The 23,624-nt window shown below is 48.9% G+C and overlaps 10 protein-coding genes across 10 annotated transcripts; 9 read left to right on the top strand and 1 right to left on the bottom strand.

The window, feature by feature from the left end:
- Nucleotides 1–757: 757 nt before the first annotated feature.
- Nucleotides 758–3,545, top strand: P152DRAFT_440627 (HET-domain-containing protein; the record flags this gene model as incomplete). The annotated part of the gene is made up of 2 exons (XM_033677670.1): nt 758–1,161; nt 1,234–3,545. 2 exons carry the CDS (start codon nt 758–760, stop codon nt 3,371–3,373), a joined length of 2,544 nt encoding a protein of 847 aa, XP_033531674.1. The 3' UTR covers nt 3,374–3,545.
- Nucleotides 3,546–5,442: 1,897 nt separating this feature from the next.
- P152DRAFT_484128 (uncharacterized protein) lies at nt 5,443–7,030 on the top strand (the record flags this gene model as incomplete). The annotated part of the gene is made up of 6 exons (XM_033681987.1): nt 5,443–5,524; nt 5,573–5,736; nt 5,787–6,459; nt 6,533–6,610; nt 6,663–6,879; nt 6,943–7,030. 6 exons carry the CDS (start codon nt 5,443–5,445, stop codon nt 7,028–7,030), a joined length of 1,302 nt encoding a protein of 433 aa, XP_033531673.1.
- Nucleotides 7,031–7,309: 279 nt separating this feature from the next.
- Nucleotides 7,310–8,127, top strand: P152DRAFT_475896 (uncharacterized protein; the record flags this gene model as incomplete). The annotated part of the gene is made up of 3 exons (XM_033681452.1): nt 7,310–7,351; nt 7,414–7,957; nt 8,009–8,127. 3 exons carry the CDS (start codon nt 7,310–7,312, stop codon nt 8,125–8,127), a joined length of 705 nt encoding a protein of 234 aa, XP_033531672.1.
- A 696-nt stretch (nt 8,128–8,823) lies between these two features.
- Nucleotides 8,824–9,635, top strand: P152DRAFT_516197 (acetyltransferase). The gene is made up of 2 exons (XM_033682936.1): nt 8,824–8,868; nt 8,920–9,635. Exon 2 carries the CDS (start codon nt 9,036–9,038, stop codon nt 9,594–9,596), a length of 561 nt encoding a protein of 186 aa, XP_033531671.1. The 5' UTR covers nt 8,824–8,868; nt 8,920–9,035; the 3' UTR covers nt 9,597–9,635.
- Nucleotides 9,636–10,046: 411 nt separating this feature from the next.
- On the top strand, nt 10,047–11,056 carry P152DRAFT_516196 (uncharacterized protein; the record flags this gene model as incomplete). The annotated part of the gene is made up of 1 exon (XM_033682935.1): nt 10,047–11,056. One exon carries the CDS (start codon nt 10,047–10,049, stop codon nt 10,623–10,625), a length of 579 nt encoding a protein of 192 aa, XP_033531670.1. The 3' UTR covers nt 10,626–11,056.
- On the top strand, nt 10,339–11,056 carry P152DRAFT_460855 (uncharacterized protein). Its single transcript, XM_033680006.1, has one exon. It carries the CDS (start codon nt 10,734–10,736, stop codon nt 10,968–10,970), a length of 237 nt encoding a protein of 78 aa, XP_033531669.1. The 5' UTR covers nt 10,339–10,733; the 3' UTR covers nt 10,971–11,056.
- A 496-nt stretch (nt 11,057–11,552) lies between these two features.
- P152DRAFT_475894 (ribonuclease T2) lies at nt 11,553–12,752 on the top strand (the record flags this gene model as incomplete). The annotated part of the gene is made up of 5 exons (XM_033681451.1): nt 11,553–11,652; nt 11,706–11,975; nt 12,027–12,114; nt 12,185–12,563; nt 12,615–12,752. The coding sequence occupies 5 exons, from the start codon at nt 11,553–11,555 to the stop codon at nt 12,750–12,752; spliced, it is 975 nt and encodes a 324-aa protein (XP_033531668.1).
- A 194-nt stretch (nt 12,753–12,946) lies between these two features.
- Nucleotides 12,947–15,011, top strand: P152DRAFT_460851 (S-adenosyl-L-methionine-dependent methyltransferase). Its single transcript, XM_033680005.1, has 9 exons — nt 12,947–13,461; nt 13,523–13,551; nt 13,617–13,702; nt 13,758–13,780; nt 13,840–13,981; nt 14,030–14,090; nt 14,142–14,276; nt 14,350–14,769; nt 14,825–15,011. Exons 1-9 carry the CDS (start codon nt 13,366–13,368, stop codon nt 14,865–14,867), a joined length of 1,035 nt encoding a protein of 344 aa, XP_033531667.1. The 5' UTR covers nt 12,947–13,365; the 3' UTR covers nt 14,868–15,011.
- A 1,928-nt stretch (nt 15,012–16,939) lies between these two features.
- Nucleotides 16,940–21,814, top strand: P152DRAFT_421605 (HET-domain-containing protein). Its single transcript, XM_033677169.1, has 3 exons — nt 16,940–20,019; nt 20,088–20,910; nt 20,970–21,814. The coding sequence occupies exons 1-3, from the start codon at nt 17,022–17,024 to the stop codon at nt 21,673–21,675; spliced, it is 4,527 nt and encodes a 1,508-aa protein (XP_033531666.1). The 5' UTR covers nt 16,940–17,021; the 3' UTR covers nt 21,676–21,814.
- Nucleotides 21,785–22,504, bottom strand: P152DRAFT_460848 (uncharacterized protein). The gene has a single exon (XM_033680004.1). It carries the CDS (start codon nt 22,484–22,486, stop codon nt 21,803–21,805), a length of 684 nt encoding a protein of 227 aa, XP_033531665.1. The 5' UTR covers nt 22,487–22,504; the 3' UTR covers nt 21,785–21,802.
- Between the last annotated feature and the right edge of the window lie 1,120 nt (nt 22,505–23,624).

Raw genomic sequence — 23,624 nt, 5'->3', positions numbered from 1 at the left:
CAACGTACTGCTTGTTCCAGACTTTCCAAGATCAGCCTATGATCATGTAACGCGAAACTTTTGGGCGCTCTAGGATTACAAGGGAAAAAGCACAGCTTGGTGTTATTTCCTGTCATCTAAGTTCTGCGCTACTCTGAAAGTCTGTCTGGCTACGGTTGAGGTCTGCAAGAACAATTGGGAGCGGATTACGGAATAGTTCATGGTAGTTTTTTATTGTTTCATGTTTGCGCTTCCAACACGCTATGACCGGCTCTCAAGGGTTTTACCAGGGATCCCTCAGCCTTGTGAAAGGACAACATGAATACGAAGTTGGATATTCACCAGCGCATTATGTTTTGTTTCAACCTCATGTCGACTTCATTGACATTAGGCGGGTTAAACAGGGCGTTCGTTCTTTGCGCTGAAACCTATTCCTTCAATTGATCTCGCCGATACAAGCGAAGTGCTCAGAAGGTTTCGTGACTATCCACGAGCCGGCAAATGATGCGGGGTCACTATACACGAAGCCCTTCACTACCCTCCAGGAGACGAGTTGCGCTTGTCGAGATACCCAATCCGTGGTGAAGTACGGAGTAATCACAGATAACTGATTTGGAGCGGCTCCCATCAACCAGAAAAAAGGTCGACACTTCGACACCTCCTCTAAGCCTTGCCTTTCATCCGGGAAGACGGGCATACAACCCAAGAGAGTGGTTCATATCCTCATGTCCGGCAGATACGTGACATCCTTCAAGGGCGTACGTTGATCAATACCGATATGGCGGACATAGTGGAACATACTCACACCATCCCTGACACCTTCTACCTTCCAAACTACCTCTATGATGAACCCGAGAAAGAGGACGTCATCCGAAACCGTCTCCCACGCAAACGACCAGAGGACTTCCCAAGTCCAAAACTCGCCGAGATAGCAGTGAAACTAGTCCGGCGACTCAAACACCGATATCACAAGCTTGACAAAGGGAAGATACGGATACTTATATTGAGGCCGGGAAAGTTCCAAGATCCAGTACAATTAGACCTCTTTGCGGCGGATATCGACGCGGTGAATCCGCCTAAATACGAAACACTTTCTTACGAATGGGGAGCGGGACCTGCCGAACCCGAAGTAATCCTGAGGGACTTCACGGTTCAGAAGAGCGATTGGCATAAGCATAAAGAGTTTCGGACGAAAGCTGGTCGACAGAGGGCAATATTGCTTCGAGTCATTGGTTGCTTCTTCCGCGTGAGAAGAAATCTATTTGAGGCGTTACGACATCTCAGACATGAGACAGAACCCCTTCGATTGTGGGTAGATGCACTATGCATCAACCAGAGAGATGTCAACGAGAAGAATGAACAGATCCGACGTATGGCCGACATATACAATCGTGGCTATAACCTGAAAGTATGGCTGGGAATGGATACCCCTAACAACGATGCGGCTCGAGCATTTGAATTCGCACAGGAAATTGCGACCAGGGCAAGAATGGACACATTGCATGACGCCGAGTTTGCTCCTGAGCAGTGGAAGGCTCTGGTCCAGGTCATGCGACGGAAGTACTTCAGCAGGCGCTGGGTTGTCCAAGAATTGGCGGCATCCAAGAAAGGCTCTGTATACTCTGGCGCAAATCAGCCGATACCATGGGAGAACTTGGAGTATGCAATTGCATTGTGCAAAAGAGTCTTTAATCCGAGTGCGACGGGATTGAAGACCCAGAGTGGCCTGCACTTCCTGTTTGACCGAAAGGCAATTGAAGCATACGGCGCCAGTGTGCTTGTTGAGAAGGCGGCCAATTTGCTCCGTGATAAAGATATCAAGCGGAAACGATACACGATCGAGTACTTGGTGTCAACTCTGACAGCTTTCGACGCATCCGATCCTCGAGATATTATTTACGGTGTCCTCGCTGTTGCTCGTCAGCCAGACACCCTTGGTACATGCAGAATCGTGCCAGACTATCAAAGGAGTGTGCTAGACACCTTCATCAACTTCGTGCAGCATTGCGTGGAGAGCGAAGGGACCTTGGACATCATCTGCAGGCCGTGGGCTCCTAGTCATACCATTTGGAAAGGGGAGGTCAGCCGCAAAGAAATTGATCGACAGGTGAAGACGCACCTCCCCTCCTGGATTCGAACGCTTGACGAATCCGCCTATGGCCCGCCTGAGACGATTTCTCGAGGACGAAAGAATGCAGACCCTTTGGTGGGCCACCACCCATTCTATAAGGCATGCAAGAGACTTGTGCCGAAGGTGTCCTTTGGAATCAGAACCCGACAGAATAACATTTACGACCGCCAGCATGGTGAGACAAGACTTGTCTTGAGTGAACTGTTTGACGGAACTATTATAATCGAAGGAATTGTGCTTGGCAAGGTGAAGTCGCTATCGCCGAGGATGGTACCTGGTGTCATCCCATGGGAGGTCTTGGAAATGGCAGGATTCCCGCACACAAATGCATACGAGGACCTCACACTGGACATGCTTCCTGATCGAATCTGGAGAGTTCTAACGGCAGATAATACAAGCCAATCAACCGAAGCGTTGGATAAGAGCTACTGCTTGCGAGCGCTCCAACTCCGCGACTTCCATGGCGACATCCATCTACGAGAGCTGATTGATGACCCCAATACCCCGAAAGATCTAGTCCCGTACCTGCAAAGAGTCCAGGATACGGTTTGGAATCGGAAAATATTCACTGGCGGAGCCGACGAGAGGTTCATTGGCTTGTGTAGCCAGAAGACGCTTGAGAATGATCTGATATGTATCCTTCATGGCTGCAGTGTCCCCGTTATCCTCCGTCAGACTACGGACAAGCCAAAGCTGGGTCAAGATCTGATTCCGCTGCCGAGAGAAAAATCACTTCCACCGAGGCGAGCGACAACAGTGAACTTTTCCTTCATGCCTTCCAGATCTCCAGAGAGACTCAGTCCAGAAACTCTTTCCAGCGACACCTACCTCCAGCCTGCTTCGAAAAGACGCCGCCTTGATGCCGTTCCAGAGACAACGGCAAAGAACTTCCTCCTGGAAACTGACGGGGAGAGCCAGGTATATGAAGAGCCGTTATCGATGGACATGGATCAGGACGAGATGGACACTACAACGCAGGGAAAACAGACCAGTGCATCCTTTCCCGTCTTTTCCAAGACTTGTGCATCGCCAATTCACGAGCCCATCCAGCCTTACCAACCGGAGAAGGCACAGCTTTCCGTTAAATCTATGAGACTTCTCTCTCCTAACTCGATCGGACAACACGGCAAAGGGGCATCGGAAGGCTCGAAGATGATCTATTACGAATTAGTCGGGGAATGTTACGTTGATGAATATATGAACGGTGAAGCGTTGGATTTCTCTCAGTTCACAAAGACGAAGCAAGAATTTACTCTTGTCTAATACCCCGTAACGCAGGAGGGTTTCCGTTTCGATCATTTCATGGTATAGAAGTAATGCTTCGGATGTACATATTCCCATGTGCTACGCCGGCCCCCTGAACAAGCCAACGTACTTTTATTTCTCTAACTAGATATGAATTATAGTGAAAGCACTGAGCAGTGCCCGTACTGAGGCCAACTGCTGAACTTGGAAGACAAGGTGGTAATATGTCGGAGCATACTGAGTTTCAACGTACCGGTATATAAATCGCTGTGTTCTACACTGTTGCACCCAATGCACTCATCAGATTTTGGCTGTTGACACTGTCTCATGAATTTTGCCAAAGTTTATTTGCGGGAGACGCATTATCCAAATTTATGAGTCCATATGTCGAATTAGCAGACTTTTAATCCACCCGGAGGAATTGATACCCGACGTTTGTTTGTTCGATTTGCCATCCAATTGCTATAGTACCTCCTCCTATTCAGCGATTAGCTTGATCTTTAATTGTAGCCTTGATTAGATTCATCATCAACTGTGATGATCAGATAAATTAATCCCCAAACCAGAATCCAATCGCCATGCCAGCAGGGATTCTTTGATGAAACAAGCAATGGAAGCATAGCTAAAGAAGCGAACGAGTCTAACTTAGATATATATTAGCCAAGAACCCTATGTTACGGGATGCTGCTGCATTATTTACTCACAGCTTATACACGGGAATGCTTGTCTAATAACATCAATTATCCGGGCCCGAACCAGCTAGGGGATATCAGACACAACAGCGAAAAGGCCCATACCGGATGATCCAGGATGAGTATCGGGCGAAATGGAGGGAAATGTGGCAAGCCGAAGCGGCTAGACCAGGAAGGAGAGCAAGGACATGGAAAGACCCGTGGGAAACCCAGTGCCTTAACCGGTTCGATGGCCTTCAGAAACACGAGGCCTCGGCGCTTATGGCACTCCGGACTGAGATAGTTGGAGTTAAGGGATGGCTCGCGAGAATTGGTGTCCCTGGAATCCACCCAGCGTGTGAGTGCGGTGCCCCCCGACAGTCTCTCCACCATCTCCTTGCGTTTTGCCCGCAGCGGACCGACCAGAGGATTACGCTCACCCAACGAGCTGGAACAACGGACTTTAAGAGGATATTGCATGATAGGGACAAGGTGCGCCACGCAGCAAGGTGGCTAATCGATGCGGGAGGCCTAGAGCAATACCGGGTAGCCAAGGAAGTTGAGAGGGAGGTAATAGAGGACTGGAAACCGTTCCAGCTCCTCCACGACGTGCCAGAATAAGCTCTCCGCGTAGGCGGAAACACCGACTCGTGCGGAAAGATAAAAAGGATTGAGATACTCTACTAAAGGGAGGAGGCGGGATTTTTCGTACCCGCAGCCTCATGGCTACGGGGAAACTTTTGCCCACGATAGACCAGATAGAATGCCGTGCTCATAGACCCGAAAGGGATCCAGATAGTACGTTAAATTGATTCTTATTATTATTATTATTATTATTAATAACATCAATTAGCTGAACGTCCACTATGTAATTACAATAGCTCTACTGTACCAGGACTGAGCCCCCAGTCACCTTTAGGGCATATGCCTTCCCCACACATTGACGCCAGATTAACTATTTCTTTGATCGAAGACGTTCATATTGGGTTTACCCCATACTGATATGAACGTGCGCCTCAACTGATCCGGATGCTCTAATCTTCCGATCATCCGTCAAGGCCGCGGAGGTCTGAGAGCTCTATAGGCTTTCAGTCGATGTAAACCTTTCTTGTTCAGATTAAATATATACTGCTCAACTCATTGTAACTAGATGAAACAATCTAGGTCGACTGTGTCGAGGCTCCCAAAATTCAATCCGAAGTAAGAACGAAGCGTCAAATATATGGGACATCGATTGATTCCAAGCTGGCCGCCCTGATTAGTTAGTGTATATAGGGCCTGCTAACAATGTGATATACTATTGCTAGATTTTTTATATATCCCAACATGGTCCGCGACACTGACATATAAAATAGAGACCTTCAATCCTGAGAAGAAGTAGATATTCAAGTCGAACTATTACTTTCGATCATCAGTATGAAGTGGTCCGTAGGTCTCACTCTCCCTCTCCTTGCTGCGGCCGCTCCACTGGCAGATGGGGAACGCAATCATGTTCTCAGTAAGCGAACCTTACTTCCACTGAAAATGGTACACTGAAAGAAAGTAGTCGAGCGCCAAGTGGGCGGTGGTGCAGGATCACCCTTTTCCGGCTTTTTTGGCTCAGGAGAGGCCAAGTTGCCAATCTCGGTGACGAAACTCGAGCCTAAAATCAACCCCAAGGCTACGCGTGAAGCGCTCGTCTGGGGCCCGTACAAGCTTCAGCCATCAAATGTACGGTCCAAATCTCCGAATTTTCTATCGGATGCTTATTCGTCTGCTAGGGCACACATGTTGGCGGTGGATTCAAGATGGACCCCAACAGCGACATTGTGACCGGCCGAATGGGAGGGCTATGTGCGGATTGCATGGTCCTCGAAGCATCGTCCGAGACAACATTCAAGGACGGAAAGCGAATGGGGTTGGGAGATGGCCTCTATACCCATCACATTCTGTTCATTGACTCGGGAAGACCTTCGGTCAAGTCACCGTTAAAGCCTGTCTGCACTAACGGCACAGCAGGTATGACCATGACCCGGCCAGGAGGAGGCGTTGTGGCCCCGATCCAAGAAACGGGAGGGATTGAAGATACCTCGCCCGGAATCTCGACAGGCGATAGCCATTCCCATGGTCATAAAGTCCGAAGAAGTTCTTCGCTTCCGCTTGACCGGCGACAAATGGCATTCCCGGGTATCTCGCTTTTGGTCGGAATCGGCCATGACGCAACGCCGCATGTATACGACGTCAAGGGCGATGATGTCAATGCTGGCTTCTACATCGGCGCTGGTGATCCCATTATCATGATGGCGGAGCTCATCAACTATGATCCCGCTGAGAAGGAGACGTATATCAAGCTGGAATATGAATATCTCTCAGGTGGCCGACCTGAGGGATATCTCGATGTTGTGCAGAATGCAATCAACATGGAAGGTTGCAAGTTTGCCGGGCTGTCAATTTGTATGCCTCTCTTTTTGACCTAGAGTCTTGGCAATATGTTTTGCTCCCCCAAGCAGCCACTGACGTTCTCCAGTTCCGCCAGCAGATGGGCCGGTCATTTATGAGTCGAACAAATATGATGTTATCGCAAACGGATATCTCATGAATTTGAGTAAGTGCGACAGGAAATAATAGCATCCAATATCCACTAACGTATTCCAAAGGCCCTCATCTCCATGACGGTGGTATCGATTTCCAAGTGTACGTCAACGAGAAGGAAGTCTGTAACTCCAAAGCTATTTATGGTGGTGGAGCACAAGCAGTCGGCGAGGAACCATGGGAGACGATCGTGGGATACGAAAAATGCCCCGAAGGCATCCGCATCGTCAAGGGAGATCAGGTACATATCAAGGCAAAATATGACTTGACGCAGCATCGACTGTAAGTGGAAATATATCCATATTATGTACCAACTTGGATGACCTGAACTGATGTGGACAATAGACGACCTTCTTCCGACGGCGACGACCATGCTCATGGAGAAGGAGCAGAGGGCATGGCCTTGTCCATCACTGTCTTTGCTGTTGAGTAAATATTGCTTGAATTCTACGAAACTTGTATGGAAGATGCAACTGAGAAATCTGTTGATGTAAAAATTGATCGGTGACTGCTGTTTGAAGTAGAAAATGTGAAATCATCTTGTAGAAAGTGAAGTGATCAACATGTTAGGTCCGCAACTGAATGTGAACTTGTTGATAGTGGTGAATATGGATTCGACTGCATTGAACTCAAATATCACTTTCCGCTTGAAACTCCCAGTTTAACAAGATATTAGCAAACACGACTAAGCGGTATTACCGCCATCAAGATAATGACAACCTTACCATCACTAAGAAGTGTATTGAGCTACAATGTGAGTTCCAAAGACCTCTTAGAGGCCATAGAAGTTCCGACTAATCGCGGGTTTGTCATCAGGCCGACCAAGAAGATGCTCCCGAGGAAGGCGAGATCATCAACCCATCATCCAGTCCTGGTGTGAGGAAGCAGCCCACAGTGGTCGACCATTACTATGTCAGGCCGCACGATCTCCCCCGATACTTCTTCCGCATTCAACAGGTTACATCCATCACCGAGTACGACCCCAACGCCGGGCTCATCGCCAACAACCGGAAGAGCGACTTTAAATTCGATTTGGCATGGCTTCGAGGGACGCTTGCAAATGCTGCAAATCCCACGCTCAGCATCGACAGTCCTTATGTGGCTCTTTTCCCCAATCGGTTGCTGGCACTTAGCTGGGTTTCGTTGACCCTGCCAGAGGACTCGGTCTTCTACCTCATAACTCTGGATTCGAGGAAGCTTTGGAATCGGATCATTTTCCGTCTCGGCGACTTTATCGGAGGATGGGAAAGCTACCCGCGGCAGCTCGAGTTGCAGATGCACTTTGACCCTTACTTTGCGCTCCATCGAGTGCCAAGAGATGCCGTGTGTGGGTTTGAAGACTGCTACAAGAACCAGAACGGTGAGTCGACCAGGTCTACGAAAACACAGTTAGTCACTGACATCAATGAAGGGGATGTGCACCCTCTCCTCCCAAGCGTTTTGCTTCCTCCGGAAGAAAGCAATAGGAATGCCATAGCCGATTCTCTCAATAGGCCGGGCATCGATATCAACACCCACCTCAGAAACTAGGCTTTTTAAGGCCAGTTTTAAATCCATCCACTCTCACTATTCGAAGGCTCTTGGAAAATCCAGGGGTTTTGCTGATGAATTCCTCTTTTGTCATGGTTGAAAAGATGTACTATGTAGGGCTCCTCTTTCTCAAATGAGGGCAGCAAATTGGCACGCGCGTAGCTACGTGGAAGGCAGTACATACCTACATAGGAACCAAGCACGCCGCCTCTTGGAGAACAGCAAACTCAGCTGCGATGAAGAGGCTTATGGGATAGTGGGATCAATCTAGGAGCGGTTGCTAGGTCCCGTGACGGCGGCAGCGTAGCCATGTGAACAGAACCAGCTGACGGGACATCATTATGGAAGAAGCACGTATCAGTACTGCAGTTCATCAAACGTCCGGTACTGGAAACATAAATGAGTAGGCGCTTGCTGTCAATGAGGCGTGAATGATTCAATAATGAATGTCGAGGGATCTGATGTGCGGGTTGAAATCTTGTCGCCTTTGCAAGGCATACAGCAGGACACAGATGCAATAGATTGATAGATTGATAGATTGTTGCCTTAGTTATAGTATCCATAAGTTATGGGTATGGTATCCGCCCCCAACCAGCGCCGCCTGAAGACTTCCAATTATGATTCCAAGCACCAACTTTTAAGTGACAGTATGCTGAGTGCAGCTCGGACATCGTACAATTTAGTCTAGTCGCAGTCGGAGTACGACAAAATATTCATTTCGGCAAAAGGCCGCGGACGAGCGTAAGTGGTTGACCTTTGGTTGGGATGAAGCGGTTCGTAAGCAGAGTCTAGCTTCCTCTACAATATCAATCCAGAGGCCGTTTTCTCTTTGTTCGTCGTTTCCAACCATCTTTCAAAATCGTTGTGTCTCAATTTCAGGCCTATAAGATTTCCATTGCCTGGCCATTATGCCTGTCCCAAGTCCAGACGTTGAGACTTCGCCTTCGACAAGGCCAACCAACACAGACGGAGCGTGGGACCCAGCTTTCACCATTTACCAGGCCGTAACATCTCAAGACCTTGCAACTACCTATGAGTTATTCATCGCCTATACCGATTGGCTGAACCTTGATCTCTACTTTCAAGACTTCAAGACCGAACTTGCCACCCTGCCCGGGAAATATGCGCCTCCAAGTGGATGTCTTCTCCTGGCCAAGCCTGCCACGACGGGGGGAGCTCAGGGAGTAATTGCCATGCGTCCGCTGCCAAGCGTAGGTGAGGCCATTTGCGAGATGAAGCGCTTGTATGTGCTTCCGAGTGCTCGTGGCATGGGAATCGGGCGGGTCTTGATACGCGAAGCTGTTAGAAGAGCGGAAGAGAAGGGATATAGAGAGATGGTGTTGGATACCTTGCCATCCATGAAGGGGGCGATCACCCTATACCGGAGCGAAAGCTTCATTGAACGAGATGCCTATTACGAGAATCCGATCGAGGGTGCGATATTCTTCAGGAAGTGGTTGGGGCGATGAGCCCCTGAAGCACACGGAAAGCTGGAGTCAATCGGGTCGAATCAGTTGGAGCGAAACTGAAGTCTGGAGGAGGTCGAAGTAAAATTAGACTAGAGCCTCCGGGAAGGTATTCGATGATCTGTGTCTCCTCAGAGTGACAGTTTATCATTCATTCAAGGCTCCGTTTCGCCAGCTTCAATATTCGTCTTGCTTTCATTTCATCTACCAGCGTACCTTGCATGGCTCCTCATCTTTCATATGCTACTTCCGTGGTAATAAAACTTACCTCCCATATGTTCATGTGAAAATGGGTACGGTCAAGGCAATGCCGAATCTAATCTTATCTCTCACATATATTGACCTTATTGAATCAGGCAGGGAGGCAACAGCCTGATACCTGCCTATGATCTATTCCTCCTTGAACTCCCTCACTTCAAAGTGCCAACGGGGACGATTTACCTACCCTTCTTGATGGCAGCGAGCATGATAGGCCACGACGATATGAACCTTTCTATATTCCAGCAGCAAGTGCAATTCCACCACATTCTAACCGTAGTGAAGCTAGACACCGAACTAAGGATTGATGGCGACGAAATGGAGGAAGTACTCCAACCCGGAATCACTCCAGATGCCATGGAGACTGGGCAAATGGAGGCGAAACGGAAGAATTTGGAAAAGGTTCTTGGATATCTGCCTATGCATGACCTCCTCCATTCGCATAGGGTATGCCGCGACTGGAGACATACGATCAGCAACTCGATAAGCCTTCAACGGGATCTCTACTTTGCACCGAAGTGCGCGCCTGCAGAAGGAGCAGAGACTCCCACCGTCAACCCGCTTCTACTCGTCAAATTCTCGCCGTGGTTTGTCGAACACAAGTCCCATCCCAGCGAGGAGGAGCTAAATTTCATCGAGCGTGGGCGGAAGGTCAATCATCTCGCAAGCTTCCCAACCTTGAACCGTTGTCAGGATGGATTTGCCCGCCCAGAAGCGTCGTGGAGGAAGATGCTCCTTTCACAACCGCCCATGGCGACAGCCGGCGTGATTTAATGGAACATCTTCGACACTGTGGAGGGACAGATCACTCGTGGCTCGAACGTTCAGCGGAGCAATCAAATTGTCTATTTCTGCGAGCTCTACAACATCGCCGAGCATCTCATGACGACGCAGATCACCAACGCCTCGTTTTCTTTTCAACCGTTTATATCGACACAGAATGATTTAGCAGGTCTCATGATCTTCATCTATCCGATGTTGGGTCCGGAATTGATGAAGGCGTACCGGTTGAAGAAGCGAGATTTCTTCACAAGGAAGACCGATGGATATATCCAACTTGAACATGGCAATCAGTTGATTGTGGAGAAGAGGAAGGTGGACAGGGTACGGAACAGTTAGTTATTAGAATAATTATCCAAGATATGGTGACTCTAGTGACTGGCCTGCCGCCTTACGAATCGGCCTGGGCGTCAAGCAATCCCCCCACTTCCCCAGCACTGAAGAAACGTGCCATTCATGGTTATACAATTTAGTCAATTTTACAAAGTTTAGATCTGGACGCTTGATCCTATCGGTACTCGCCGAACGTCAAGCCAATGCTAATCATCGTCGACCAATAATACTAGCATGTGCATAATCTCCCGGCACTAAGGAAGCACTAAGCTCTTAATCACCGAAGATCTACGGATCAAATCTCCAACGCGTCTAGTTGCCAAACTACACCTGCCAAAGATGGAATAAACAACACGCTGCCCAAAGCCACTATCTGATAGGATAGGACGGGATGTAGAACTCAGAAAGAGCAGTAAGATGATGGATAACCTCGTACCGGGTCTTCGAATCGCGTAGACACGCTGAGTTGTTTAAAATCGGGTACTTATCCGGCTCCAACATGGAGAGAGGATGGCAAGCGATTACCTGGGCTTCGAAAGTGCTGGAACAGGCTGGGATTGTGGCAATTGGAGGTCAATAAAAGTCAAGATGAAGTTCGTATATCTTGCAATCGGAGCCAGCATCGCTGAGGTCGCAAATGCCGCTCTGTATGAGAATACCACGAGCGCAAACCATACGTGCTCGATCCGTACGTATGATCTGAACTGAAGGATAGGTTTCAGAGCTAAATCGAAATCCCAGAGACGCCCTACCTTTCATGTTCAACCAACGCCAACCCTGGGCTTGTCGATAGTTGCTGTGTCGAGACCTTTGGAGGGTTGGTGATGGGCACGCAATTCTGGGACACATATACGGGTCTGGAATCGAAGGGACAGCTGCTTCCTGAACGATCTTGGACGATCCATGGTCTCTGGCCGGACTTCTGCAATGGTTCATACACGCAGTACTGCGACCTGAGCCGCCAGTTTGATCCCGATCCGTCCCCGAATACGACGAACAGCTTGCCGAATGGTATGTAAAGTCTCCTTGCGCGGCATGACTGAGGAGGCTGACCAGGAATAGGCACCGTGGTCCCCGCGTACGGTGGCCCCGATATCAGCCCCGTCTTCGAAGCGTTTGGAAAACGGGATCTGCTGGAATACATGAACAAGTAGTCCATCCTCTTCTTTTACGCAGCATGCATCCCTATCCCAAACCACAATTCTGACACATTCCCCTAGATTCTGGATTGCCCAAGGCACTCCTAACTGGGAGCTTTGGGCCCACGAATTCAGCAAGCACGCAACCTGCTTCTCGACGTTCGACGTGGCGTGCTACGGGCCGCAATACCGCGAGAATGAGGACATCATCGACTTTTTCGAATCTACCATCCGCTACTTCAAGAAGCAGCCGACATGGGAATGGCTTGCTCGATGGGATATCACACCGTCCAACAGCACGACGTACTCGTTCGCCGAGATCCGGGATGCGCTTGCGTCGGAGTATGGTGCGGTCCCGTACGTCGGATGCTCAGGGCCGAAATATAACGACACGAAAGCCGGTCGTGGGAGTTCTGATAATGGAGGTACGGTATTCAATGAGGTTTGGTACTTCTCGCATGTAAGTTGGCCCTCTTCCATCCGCTCTGGGGGGGATGCTAATAGAATGCAGGTCTTTGGCAAGCCGCAATATGGGGATTACGTCCCTACGGACGTTGGATCGTTCGCGACGACATGCGCGAAGACACCTGGGGCAATCCGGTATCCTTCACGTACGAATGGCTCAGAGTGGAGCAGGAATAAACCGTGATAGGGAATATCAAGTTACTCTAGACGGTTCTGGAAGGATAATGCCGTGATAAAATAGACGATAGATTCGTGGACCTCGCGCAAGGTGTTTCGAACCTCCAAACAAGCTTGACAACTTAGACTTTCCCCTTCAATAAGCACTGGCGGTCTGGCGCGACAATCGGCACACATCCTCGTGTTCGTCGTTCTAGTTGGCCCTTTTTAGGCAGTGCAATTTAATGCAAACATACCATCCAGTCACAACTGTTCCGACAACCCCCTCCCTGTATCCAACCATTCCTACCTGGGATAGAAACCATTCCGCTGGGCCCGGGGTTAAGCAATATGCTCGCCTGCTCCGCCTCCAGAATTCGCGTGGACGCCCACGGAACGATCAGAGAGCGGCACAAGGGGCATGGAACGTCATCTCCCAACCGAAAATGCAGGCTCGGACGATTATGGTGTGCCATGCCGATTGGCGAAGGACATGCAACCCCCCTCACCATCCCTTCTTCGCTTGGGATACCGGTACTTATCATTAAGTTATGTTCTTGTCGATTGAAAGAATATAGAAGAGAGTTGGATTCATGATCTTTGCTTTGCCTTTGCCCATCGAATTTTCAAGCAGCTAAACAATGGCGTCGACCCAACCAGCAGCTGACGATCTGGCGCCTAGCGCTAGCCCCAAAACATCCCCAAGCGGGAGCCCGCTGAACGAGGAGCACGGCGATGTGAGTTGTACCACCAAAGAGGCTACGATCTTGGTTACACAGCTGATATGGGATCGTCTAGACCGATTCGGCATATGATGAAGGTTCACTGTACGTCATTGCCGTACTTCTTCCTCTTAGGGAAGACGGAAGCAAGGTCTAACATTGCGACCAAGCAATCTCTCGACGGCGTCGGTGCCAACGAGCGTGTATCAGTATCGAAAGGAGCATGGCAGAACATATCATGCGTATAAAGATGGGCGTAAGTGATGGTTCAAAGGCCTCCTTGGGAAATCAAATACTGATATCGCCGACAGAATATAATTTCCCCAATGATGCGGTATAATTGCGATCTAAAGCAAATATTGACTCCTGAACCGCTGACTAGAAGATAAATAGACGGAACTAGATCGATTAGATCTCCAGCATATGATATTCCTCCTCACCTTCGACGGAAAGCTGCACAATGCGCCTATCAAGAATGATATCCACCACGTTCTGGACGTTGGATGTGGAACGGGTCTTTGGGCGATGGATTTTGGTATTAAATGATATGGCTATTCAGAGAATATTTGCTGATCTTTCGAAGCGGATGCACATCCGGAAACAAAAGTCCTTGGGATTGACCTAAGCCCCGTTCAGGATTCCTTGTACGCCGGAACCCTTTTGAGCGTTCCTGTGCCCTGCTGATGTGCTCACAGTGTTCCTCCGAACCTCGAATTTGAAGTAGACGATGCGAATGAGCAATGGCTGTTCAAGAACAAATTCGACTTCATCTTCGCTCGACAACACCACAGTGCGATCGAGGAAACGAAGCTGATAGATCAAGCTTTTGAGTACGTGCTCTCCTCATCCTTGATTCCATTCCATCTTGCAGTTTGATCGGCTATGTTCTGATACTTGGTTAAGCAACCTCGAACCTGGTGGCTGGATTGAATTACAAGAGCTCTGCCTCCCTTGCGTCTCCGACGATGGCACCCTCTTGTCTGACTCCGCGCTCCTTCGGTGTTTCAACCTTCTAGTCGAGGCATCCAAGAAGATCGGCCAACCAGCCGACTCCCCAAAGAATTACGAGCCCGCGATGCGCAAGCGTGGGTTCGTGAACGTGGAGAAGCATGTGCACAAATGGGCGACCAATACCTGGCCCACCGACCCGAAGGAAAAGGAAATCGGGAAATGGACGAAGGAAAATCTCTTTCAGGGAATTCAGGGGTTTGCTCTGGCGCTGTTGACCAGGGTGTTGGGGTGGGGAGAGGATGAAGTGGAGGTGTTGCTGATGGACGTCCGAAATGAAATCAAGAATACCGAAATTCACGCATATTGGCCGTTGTGAGTAATGAACAGCGTGGTGGACGTGAATAGGCGAGCTACTAACTATGTATAGGTATGTTGTCTATGGTCAGAAGCCAGAGAATCCGACAGCATAAAAAGTTGATTCGGTTTCAAGGCCGTTATGTACTGGACCAGATCAGTAGCAGCACCGGAAAGGACATGACGAAATAGTGTAAATAGCGTGGGATACCCTCATTTAGCATGGAATTGGACTCAATGAATTTGTGCACTGCTTTGACTGCTATTTCTCCAACCGCTAGAACTATTGAGTTACTTGATCTACACAACATGCAAGAAGGGCTTTAACCGTTGATTTTCATTCACCTCAAAACCACTCCTACACATCTTCGTTGCCCTCCTTAGAAAAAGGGTTCCATCTACCAATATTACCCTCCAAGTCATCTTTGCTGACTAGCATAGGTTCCAAATTCCAAGTTTCTTTTAATATCTCACGTTTCGAAAATCCGGATCGTATCATGTATTTCAGCACGTTGAAGACGAAATCTAGGGTTTGTACAGGCGCCGGTATTGTGGAATCAGTTGAGACTTGGTTGATGCGATTCAATGTATTTCCTAGGAGGCTCTAAAATTATAAAACGTTCTTAGGTATTCACACTTTTCGTGAACCATCCCAGACGAACCCATACAGACTTGCTACAGAATCTATCATATGCATTTGCAAGACATGAAAAGATGAGATAGAAGAAGATGCGCCAAAGTATCCAAAGCACGACACAATAATTGCACTCAGAGCGTCGCTATTGGCGAAACCAATGAAGCTGCAGGCCATGCCATTGTGAGTTTACATGTGAGGTACTTAGTACAATTGTGGTTGCACAACATGATAGCCAGTCAGCAGAGAGGGATGAACCCCAGAGATGCCTACCTTGCTTTTTGTTCTGATCGTCTGTTCGATAAGGCAAGGGAAGGCAGTCCGAGACTCCCGAGATCCCATCGCCAGGTCATTATCCAAGGACATTGAGCGATGGCGGCAACGGACAAATATTTTCAGTTGCACCTTCTCAGGGTTCCACTTCCTTAATAGACTCTTCGGCATAGCACAATGGAGGCTTTACTATAATGCGACAGACAGTACATACCTGATACCAACTGTAGCCACCTCACATATCAACCTGAGGAGATCGTGAGTCTTCACATCTGTGGTTGCAAAGACAGTTCCATCAGCTGAAATGATATTCGGTCTTATGCCCCCTATGCTTTTTTTATGGCTTATTTAACTCTGCTCCCCTTAAGTTGAGGGTTTTCGTTGAGAAAAATCTTTTGTGGCTTTCAGCCTTCTGTCTCCAACGGCTCCATACAGGAAAGACTGCAAATTTTCTCCGAGAAGGCAACATGAAGAAGGCGTTACTACTACTCGAAAGGAGTCAAGGAGGCAACCATGTCCAGGGTTATGGGGTACAATACCATAATAATATTGGCGGATCGGATTGTGTGAAGTTAGAGCATCAGGATGTCGATCAGCATGAATTACTAGAGAGCGGAGAGAAATGAACGATTATTGGTCCACTTTAACTAAGTTAACTTAGCCTTCCTGCTAACTAACTAACTAGTTAACTTAACTAACTACTCTAACTTAGTTAATACACTCATGTTTGTTTTAACATCATGGCAAGGCACATTAATATAATAATATTGCTACCTCGTCGCACCCCACCTCCCAACTCTTCCCCAACTCACCGCTCGAATTCTTGTCCCTGCTCAAGGTGGCTTTGTTAGAGAGTTGGGTTGAGAGCCGTTCTTGACGAGGTATTGGTCAAACAGAGCCGCATCGGCGCTTCGATGCGTTCAGCCGACATGGAAATGGTTAGACCCGCTCCTTGAGGCGTTCGTATACCACCGGGATGAAATTGTAATACTGTCATAGTCAGGGTGGTGACCCGCAAGTCCACGCCGTCTTTGGATTCGAATGGGGAGTCCCCTTTACCAGGCGTTTCGTGAGGGCAAACAAGGGCCAATGACAGTACACCATACCATGCCCTGCAGAAGTCCCAATAGGAGAAAGTTGTGAATAATGCATCGACCGGTTCGTTTCTTCCTCTATGATATGTGGAACCTCTCTGGTTGAGTCTCTGTCGGAGCCTTGCGCAGTATCTGGGGATTAAAGGGCCACCGTGAGCCCTATCATTGGACATTACTTGAGATTTCATTCCTGTCTGGTCCACCTTCAATTCCTAAAGTCCTAAAGTTTGAAATTTTCCTTCGTACGAATCCCGTCAACTTTCTCCGATATGGGAGAATCTTCAAGATCAAGGCGGATTCTACGCAAAATTCAAGGCCGCTTTTCGCGCCGGTCCAAATACGAGCCTAATGACATTTCACACCGCAACGGCCAAACCGACGGCCAAGTCACAAATGCGACGATAGAAGAGCTTCCAGGGGAGCGCGAACGTTCTCCCAAGAACTGGATAGCGATTTTCGGGGATAGTACATCAAGTGAACAGCTTGGAGAGAATGGGTCTTCGCGAACAGATCCAACACATGTCACTGAAGACGGGACGTTGACGGGAGACGACTCTTCCCAGCTACTGGACGGCCCAAGGGCGGGAGACGAAGTCAATTCGTCCACCCAGGAACGCACCGGCATATGGTCTAGGGACGGGAGGCCCCTAGATATCAGTCCAGCCCATATACCGCCTAATCTCCCGGTGGAACAAGACAATCCCAGATCCGCGCAAGAAGTCCCGGCACGGGACTCGACAGATAGCAGTTCAGCGCATCTTCTGGACTTGCCAGCCACGAAACAAGATGTTCCTGAGGATCAGCGGCGGCTTTCTACCAACGAAGGCGCAGGGTCAAACCCTTACAGTCCAGTGCTAGGACCCAAACCCCTAATACCCCTTCTCGACTCAGATATTAGGTTAGCAAATCCCGCAACGACCTGTGCAAGCTCCATGGACATCCAGGGACTTCCGCTGGACAATCAAGCCGATTCCAATGCAGAACTATGTGACGAATCTGAGGAGCAAGAATATGAAAATCCCCAGGTTATTGCCCGACGCGATCTTAAAAATCGAATCGATGAAGCGTTAAACCCCCGGGGATTTCTTACCTACCCGTTGCTTTTGAAGATGATTGCTGCTGAAGACATCGACAAATGTCTACCGAAGGCCTCAGCACCGCTTCTTGATTTTGTCAAAGAGTATGCCATAACGCTCTTCGCTGTCGCCTTGTTCGCACTTGGACCTAAGGAGGATCTCAAAAGCGCGATGCAGTCTTTCCAAACCCACGGGCTCCGAGATACCTCTCTCCCAATTGATAAGATTTCTACTCGCACCTGCGGAGTAGTACCAAGAGTCTCATGCTGTCGGGATTGCTGGCCGGACCCAGCCAGAGAGAGTTTGTGCAAACATAAACCAGAACTTGCAGCATTCCATCACCAGCCGTGGGACACACACTATCGCGGAGAGTTCTTCGAGAAGCAATGGAAGTTCGTTCTTCCATTATTTACTGGAGATCCATTTGAGCTGATCCTGGACGAGCATTACAAGCTGCCGATTGTTGACCAAAGTGAAAGGCCAGTCGGGAGTGGACATTTCAGCAGCGTATACCATGCAAAGCTGCTTGTTAGCCAACAAACGGTTCTGCTTGAAGGGAATTTCACAGAAGAGCATGGTTTGGACCTCTGTGATGTGGCCGTAAAATTGATCAAACCGCTCCCCGACAAGGCTTTTGATGTCAGAAAAGAATGGCGGCGTGAATCTGAAGCAATAGTGAAATTCAATGGTCACAACCACGAGCACATTGTTCGAGGAATTTCCGCATACTATCACCAAAATAACTATGCTGTCCTCCTTGAATGGGCAGATGGTGGTAATTTGCGGGAGTTTTGGGGGAAGCATCCCCGTCCAGAACTAAACGGGCAAAGGATGCTCCAGGTTCTTGGCCAATTACGCGGACTGGTTGATGCGATCTACCATATTCACTGTCTATCAAGGAGCGACGGCTTAACTAGGACAAATTCTGTATCCTCGGTCTCGATGGAGAATTTAGGGCCAGAAGTCCGTTTGACGGAGTCAGAAGCTGTGGGAGACTCCAATGGATCTGGCGATCTTTTAAGCAACGAGAACTGGCGACTTGGAGATATCAAACCTGACAATATCCTCGTCTTCACAAACAAGACATGGCTCGGAGTCCTGAAACTTGCGGACTTTGGGCGAGCGAAAAAGCACAAAGAAGCCACGGCTCTTCGTCGAGTTGGCACAGATGAGAAATACGGGACGACGCAATACGAACCCCCAGAAGCAGTCACCGGCTCAAGGGATCGGATCAAACGACCCCCAACAAGGTCCCGTTCCTATGATATGTGGTCAATCGGATGTGTTATATTCGAGATCATTCTCTGGCTTCTATATGGACCTGAGGAGAGAAAGGCATTTGCACACCAGTCCCGCGAGTCTGATACATCGGGCCATGGCTCTGCTCGGTCGCCATATTGGACCCTTGATATGGAGACGCCGTTAAAAGCGAAAGTGAGTGATTTCGTCACCCGTTATATCAATCACATACGAGACCATCATCCTGCGTGTAAGGGAACTGCATTGGGGGAACTTCTCGCTCTGGTCCAGGACAAACTCCTGGTTGTCGACCTGCCTGAAAGAGACTATGATGACGCTCCGGAAACGCCTGGTCGCCGAACGACTGCCAAGAATTTACTCCAGTCTTTGGACAACATCATCAGAAAAGCAATGGCTGACGAAGGCTACCTCTTTACTGGTGCAAGCGGAAATGAACAGAAGCCTTCCAGCTTCGACGCAGATGAATCTAAGCATGAGGGATCAACGGTTCGTCCGCAATCAACGCGGATGGGCAACTTCGGGCAGCATTTGGACGTGCCTTCTCCGGAAACTCCGAGGGTAGACAGCTATAATCATCATATCAAGAACATTTGGGAATATATCTCAGATGATGATTTCGGCAGAAGTGTCCTTGGCACCGACACTCTCCAACCAACACTGCGAAGTCTCCTGCCGGAGGACCACTCACCGCTTTGTACGCGATGTCGGAAAGTGGATTTCAGCTCTCGAGATTTTAGAATCAAAGATTTGATGATCGCACTTCAAACAAGATCAAGGGAAGACGGCTGCCTTGTCTGCGCGACCCTTCTGCGCGTGTGCGAAACATCTGGGATTGGCGAGAATAAGTCGGTGGACTTTGACAGAGTTCGGTCCGGACTGACCCTTGACGGCTTGGGTAGCCTGCCGAGAGTATCAATCTTTGGTGCAGATGGTGAGTGAACCATAGAACTTGCCGCTGGATCGAACCAAGAGACAATATCAATACTGACCCGTATGCAGCAGAATTCCAAGAGTGGGACACGATCTCGTCATATGTCCGTCCTGGAATACCCATATTCCAAAACCCGGGAGAAGACGGGCATATGAAGTTGCTCCGAACTTGGCTCAAAGATTGCGACAAAAATCACCGCGGTTGCGATCAAAAGCAGAGAAAAGAACTGCCGACAAGGCTGCTAGATGTCGGTTGGCCAGATGAGGACGTAGTACGCCTAGTCGAGAAGAATAAAATCCTGAAAAGAGGACACAAATTCCCCAAGTTTTTGGCGTTCTCCCATCCGTGGGGTGATCGCAATGTTCATCAGCATTATTGCACTATACCGGACAATGACACGAGTACGACTAAGGGGATTTTTCTAAGCGATATCAAGAATCATGGCGTCTCTGACAAAAATCTACCCCAGACGTTCCGAGATGCCGTGCAGATCACTCGGAAACTCGACGTTCGTTATATTTGGATCGACTCACTCTGCATCATTCAAGGCCCTAACGGCGACTTCAAGCCGGAGTCAGCGCGAATGGAGAGTGTTTTCAGCTCCGCATACTGCACCATTGCAGCTAGCAGCGCCGTGGGTACCAATTCGAATGTCCTCAAGTGCAGGTCGTCCCAGGCAATCGTCAAGATTGAGAAAGATGACCGACCTCTCTATCTCTGCGAATCGATGGATAACTTCCAAGAAGATGTCCTCGAAGGCCCGTTGAACAAGCGTGGCTGGGTCCTTCAAGAACGAGCTCTCTCCCGCCGGACGATATATTTCACCGACAAGCAAACGTATTGGGAATGCGGGGAGGGGATTCGATGCGAAACATTGACGAAATTGCACAAGTGAGTTTCTCCGAGAAGACAATTCCCCTTCTCAAGACGCAGACTAACATAACCTCTAGTTCCCAAGCGGCATTCCTAGGTGATCCTAATTACCCAGAATACGCGAAGAAAGCCGCAAAAGGGGCCCGAATATTCCTTTTCGAGGGTCTCTACGCCCAATACTCCAAACTTGCTTTCTCCGTCCCGCAGGACCGGTCTAACGCAATCAAGGGCCTAGAGCAGCGGCTAGGAACCGATTTCGGCGGCCGCGCGCAGCATGGGATCTTCGAGAAATACTTCCACCGAAGTCTACTCTGGCGACGAGCTGAAGATCAAACAATGACCAAAATTGAAATAGATCCATCTCTCAATCGAGGTCGGCCGTCGCCTTCGTGGTCATGGATGGCGTACATGGGAGAGATTGAGTATATGCTGATCCCGGGGCGAGAAGCGGACTGGAATCGTAAGCTTTTTTGGCCAACGGAAGAGGCTGTGGGGAAAGTGACGCTCCAAGGGGATGCAACGAAGTATGCAATTCCTCAAGGTGCAGCCGATGACGAAGCTAAAATCGTCTTCGATTTGGAGCAACACCCTGCACATGAGAAATTGAGATGCGTGGTCGTTGGGATCAGCAAAGCCAGTTTGAATCCCGGCAAGCATCGTCACTATGTCCTCGTTGTTTACCAGAAACCTGATTCAACGGACATTTATGAACGAGTTGGAGCTGGATATCTGCACAAGGACTACATTTTCAAGGAAACGGCCATGAATATCACGATTGAATAGTCTGTCCGAGATTCGTTTCATTTGGAGTCGCATGTCGCCTGGGGAATAGAGTATTGCAGGTTATCATTTAGGTCGGGAATGTAGTAGCCTATAGGTTGCCACTCAGGTTAATTAGGTACCCGGTGTATCATCCAGTAATTACAGTCTTTTCATCAGCTGCAGAACAATCCGAACGATCGTAATCCAATCTCTCGGTAATAATACTTTGGTATAGCACTTTAGGATCGATGCGGTAATCTTCAACCACATGCCGACTCCAGATTTTCCAGGCGTCCGTTCGCGGCAGGAGATCCGCCTTCTCCAACCAATCTTTCACGCCATTTCCCACGTCCTTGAACCGTCGCAGCAGCATGCCGTATACCTCCGTCCGACTTTGAACCTTCGCTCTTTCTATCAACTTCAACTCTGAAAGTCGACAGGTACTATTCAACTGCTGCCCCAAAAGTAGGTTAACTTGCCCTAGCGCATTCAACAAGATAAACGCCAGTTGATCTGTGGTGGACCCGTTCGGAATTGTCGTGAAAACCAGCAACAACACCATGAAACTTCCCACCCTAGTCAGAGCTCGCCATATTACCGCTGAAGGGAATACGCTGTCTTTGTATGTGAGACCAGCGATGGTCCAGGTTTTGATGTCTCTTCGGCTGCCTTCCAGAATGAAGACCGAGTTGGACCGCCCAAGGATATATACCGCATCCGGGCCGTCCGGTTCCGATACATTGGATCCTTCAATCTCGGTAGGGCGGACGTTGAAGTGCTCGATGACACGCGTGAAGATTGACCAGCCGGCGAAGACGACACAATTGGTCATCCTAATCCAGGTGGTGCCTGGGAGGTAGGCCAGACAGGCGAGCCCTACCGCGAAGAGCAACCAGGTGAAAAATACCCAGATCCATACCAGAATATGGCAACCTTTGACCCTGTTCCTGATATGGCCTCCTGTACTCGAGGGAGGGATCCGAAAAATGTGGCATTTCCCATCTTTCAGCAGCCCTTGAGATTTGATTGCATTTTCCAGTAATATATTCCGCAAGGGTGCAGTTTTGCACCCGTAGGGAGAGAAGTAAGTCAGAGAACTTGCTTGTTCCTCAAGCAGATTGTAGGATCGGATGTAGGCTTGAAGGCCGACGACAGGTGCGGCGGATATGCACTGAGCAAGGCATCCGCCGCTAAGCCGATATCTTTGTTCTTCTGCTTCGCCTATGAGGATCATGAACGAGCTGACGTCGAATCGCTATGACTCGGCTTGATTCCAGTCGTTTAACATATTTGAAGACCAGATATAGGTTTTCCTGCTTCAGAATGGTGGGAAGATAAGAAAAACAGTTAGGTAAGTGATAAGACTGGGGTTTTAATGGCGGAAGTGGAAATGGCTTGCTTTATGGTCTATACTTCAAGTGGGCGGACTGCATGCATCACAAGGCTGGACAGTCGCATGGTTCCAACCAAATGTGTGAGAGTAAGGCTAACTTACAGCAAGCTCATATCTGCCATGATATGGCGAAGTAAACAATTGACGATTATCGTGATGCTGTACTGATCGCCAAGACCTAATATGTAGCAACAAGCACAAAAGCAGCAGAAGCATATAACATTGACGAGGCTTAATCCCAAGACTTGAGGAAAGGAAGAACAAAATTCTGCGCATAGCACTTACAATCAAGACCCGAACTGTAACAAAGAATTGACCGACCTAGATAAGGCAGAGACAGGCTGCATGCTCGCAATCCAGTCACTGCAGGCCAAGAGGATGCAACCACACCAGGATACGAACTGAGGCTGGACACTGCATTAGATAATAAGCCTAGTGAGGCATAAACATCAAATGGATGGATTGAAGTTTTATCTCACCCGGCTTGAAAGCAAGAGTGCATGTCCCCAAGCCATACGTTTTCCACGGTATCATCGATTGCCTTCGGGATCAACACTTCCCGCAGCCTTGGAAACTC

This window comes from Eremomyces bilateralis (genome assembly GCF_010015585.1).
Source record: "Eremomyces bilateralis CBS 781.70 unplaced genomic scaffold P152scaffold_20, whole genome shotgun sequence".
Classification (NCBI taxonomy): Eukaryota; Fungi; Ascomycota; class Dothideomycetes; order Eremomycetales; family Eremomycetaceae; genus Eremomyces; species Eremomyces bilateralis.
This window is presented reverse-complemented; position numbering and strand designations above follow the sequence as displayed.

What these genes read in the sequence shown, in the direction of transcription:
- P152DRAFT_516197 (XM_033682936.1), top strand. Translation starts at nt 9,036, where the DNA reads ATGCCTGTCCCAAGTCCAGACGTTGAGACTTCGCCTTCGACAAGGCCA.
- P152DRAFT_460855 (XM_033680006.1), top strand. Translation starts at nt 10,734, where the DNA reads ATGACGACGCAGATCACCAACGCCTCGTTTTCTTTTCAACCGTTTATA.
- P152DRAFT_460851 (XM_033680005.1), top strand. Translation starts at nt 13,366, where the DNA reads ATGGCGTCGACCCAACCAGCAGCTGACGATCTGGCGCCTAGCGCTAGC. An exon ending in TCATGCGTATAAAGATGGGC is followed by an intron (nt 13,703 to 13,757) that starts GTAAGTGATGGT and finishes TATCGCCGACAG; the next exon opens with AATATAATTTCCCCAATGAT. An exon ending in TCTTTGGGCGATGGATTTTG is followed by an intron (nt 13,982 to 14,029) that starts GTATTAAATGAT and finishes GATCTTTCGAAG; the next exon opens with CGGATGCACATCCGGAAACA.
- P152DRAFT_421605 (XM_033677169.1), top strand. Translation starts at nt 17,022, where the DNA reads ATGGGAGAATCTTCAAGATCAAGGCGGATTCTACGCAAAATTCAAGGC. An exon ending in ATCAATCTTTGGTGCAGATG is followed by an intron (nt 20,020 to 20,087) that starts GTGAGTGAACCA and finishes ACCCGTATGCAG; the next exon opens with CAGAATTCCAAGAGTGGGAC. An exon ending in ACATTGACGAAATTGCACAA is followed by an intron (nt 20,911 to 20,969) that starts GTGAGTTTCTCC and finishes CATAACCTCTAG; the next exon opens with TTCCCAAGCGGCATTCCTAG.
- P152DRAFT_460848 (XM_033680004.1), bottom strand. Translation starts at nt 22,486, where the DNA reads ATGACCAATTGTGTCGTCTTCGCCGGCTGGTCAATCTTCACGCGTGTC.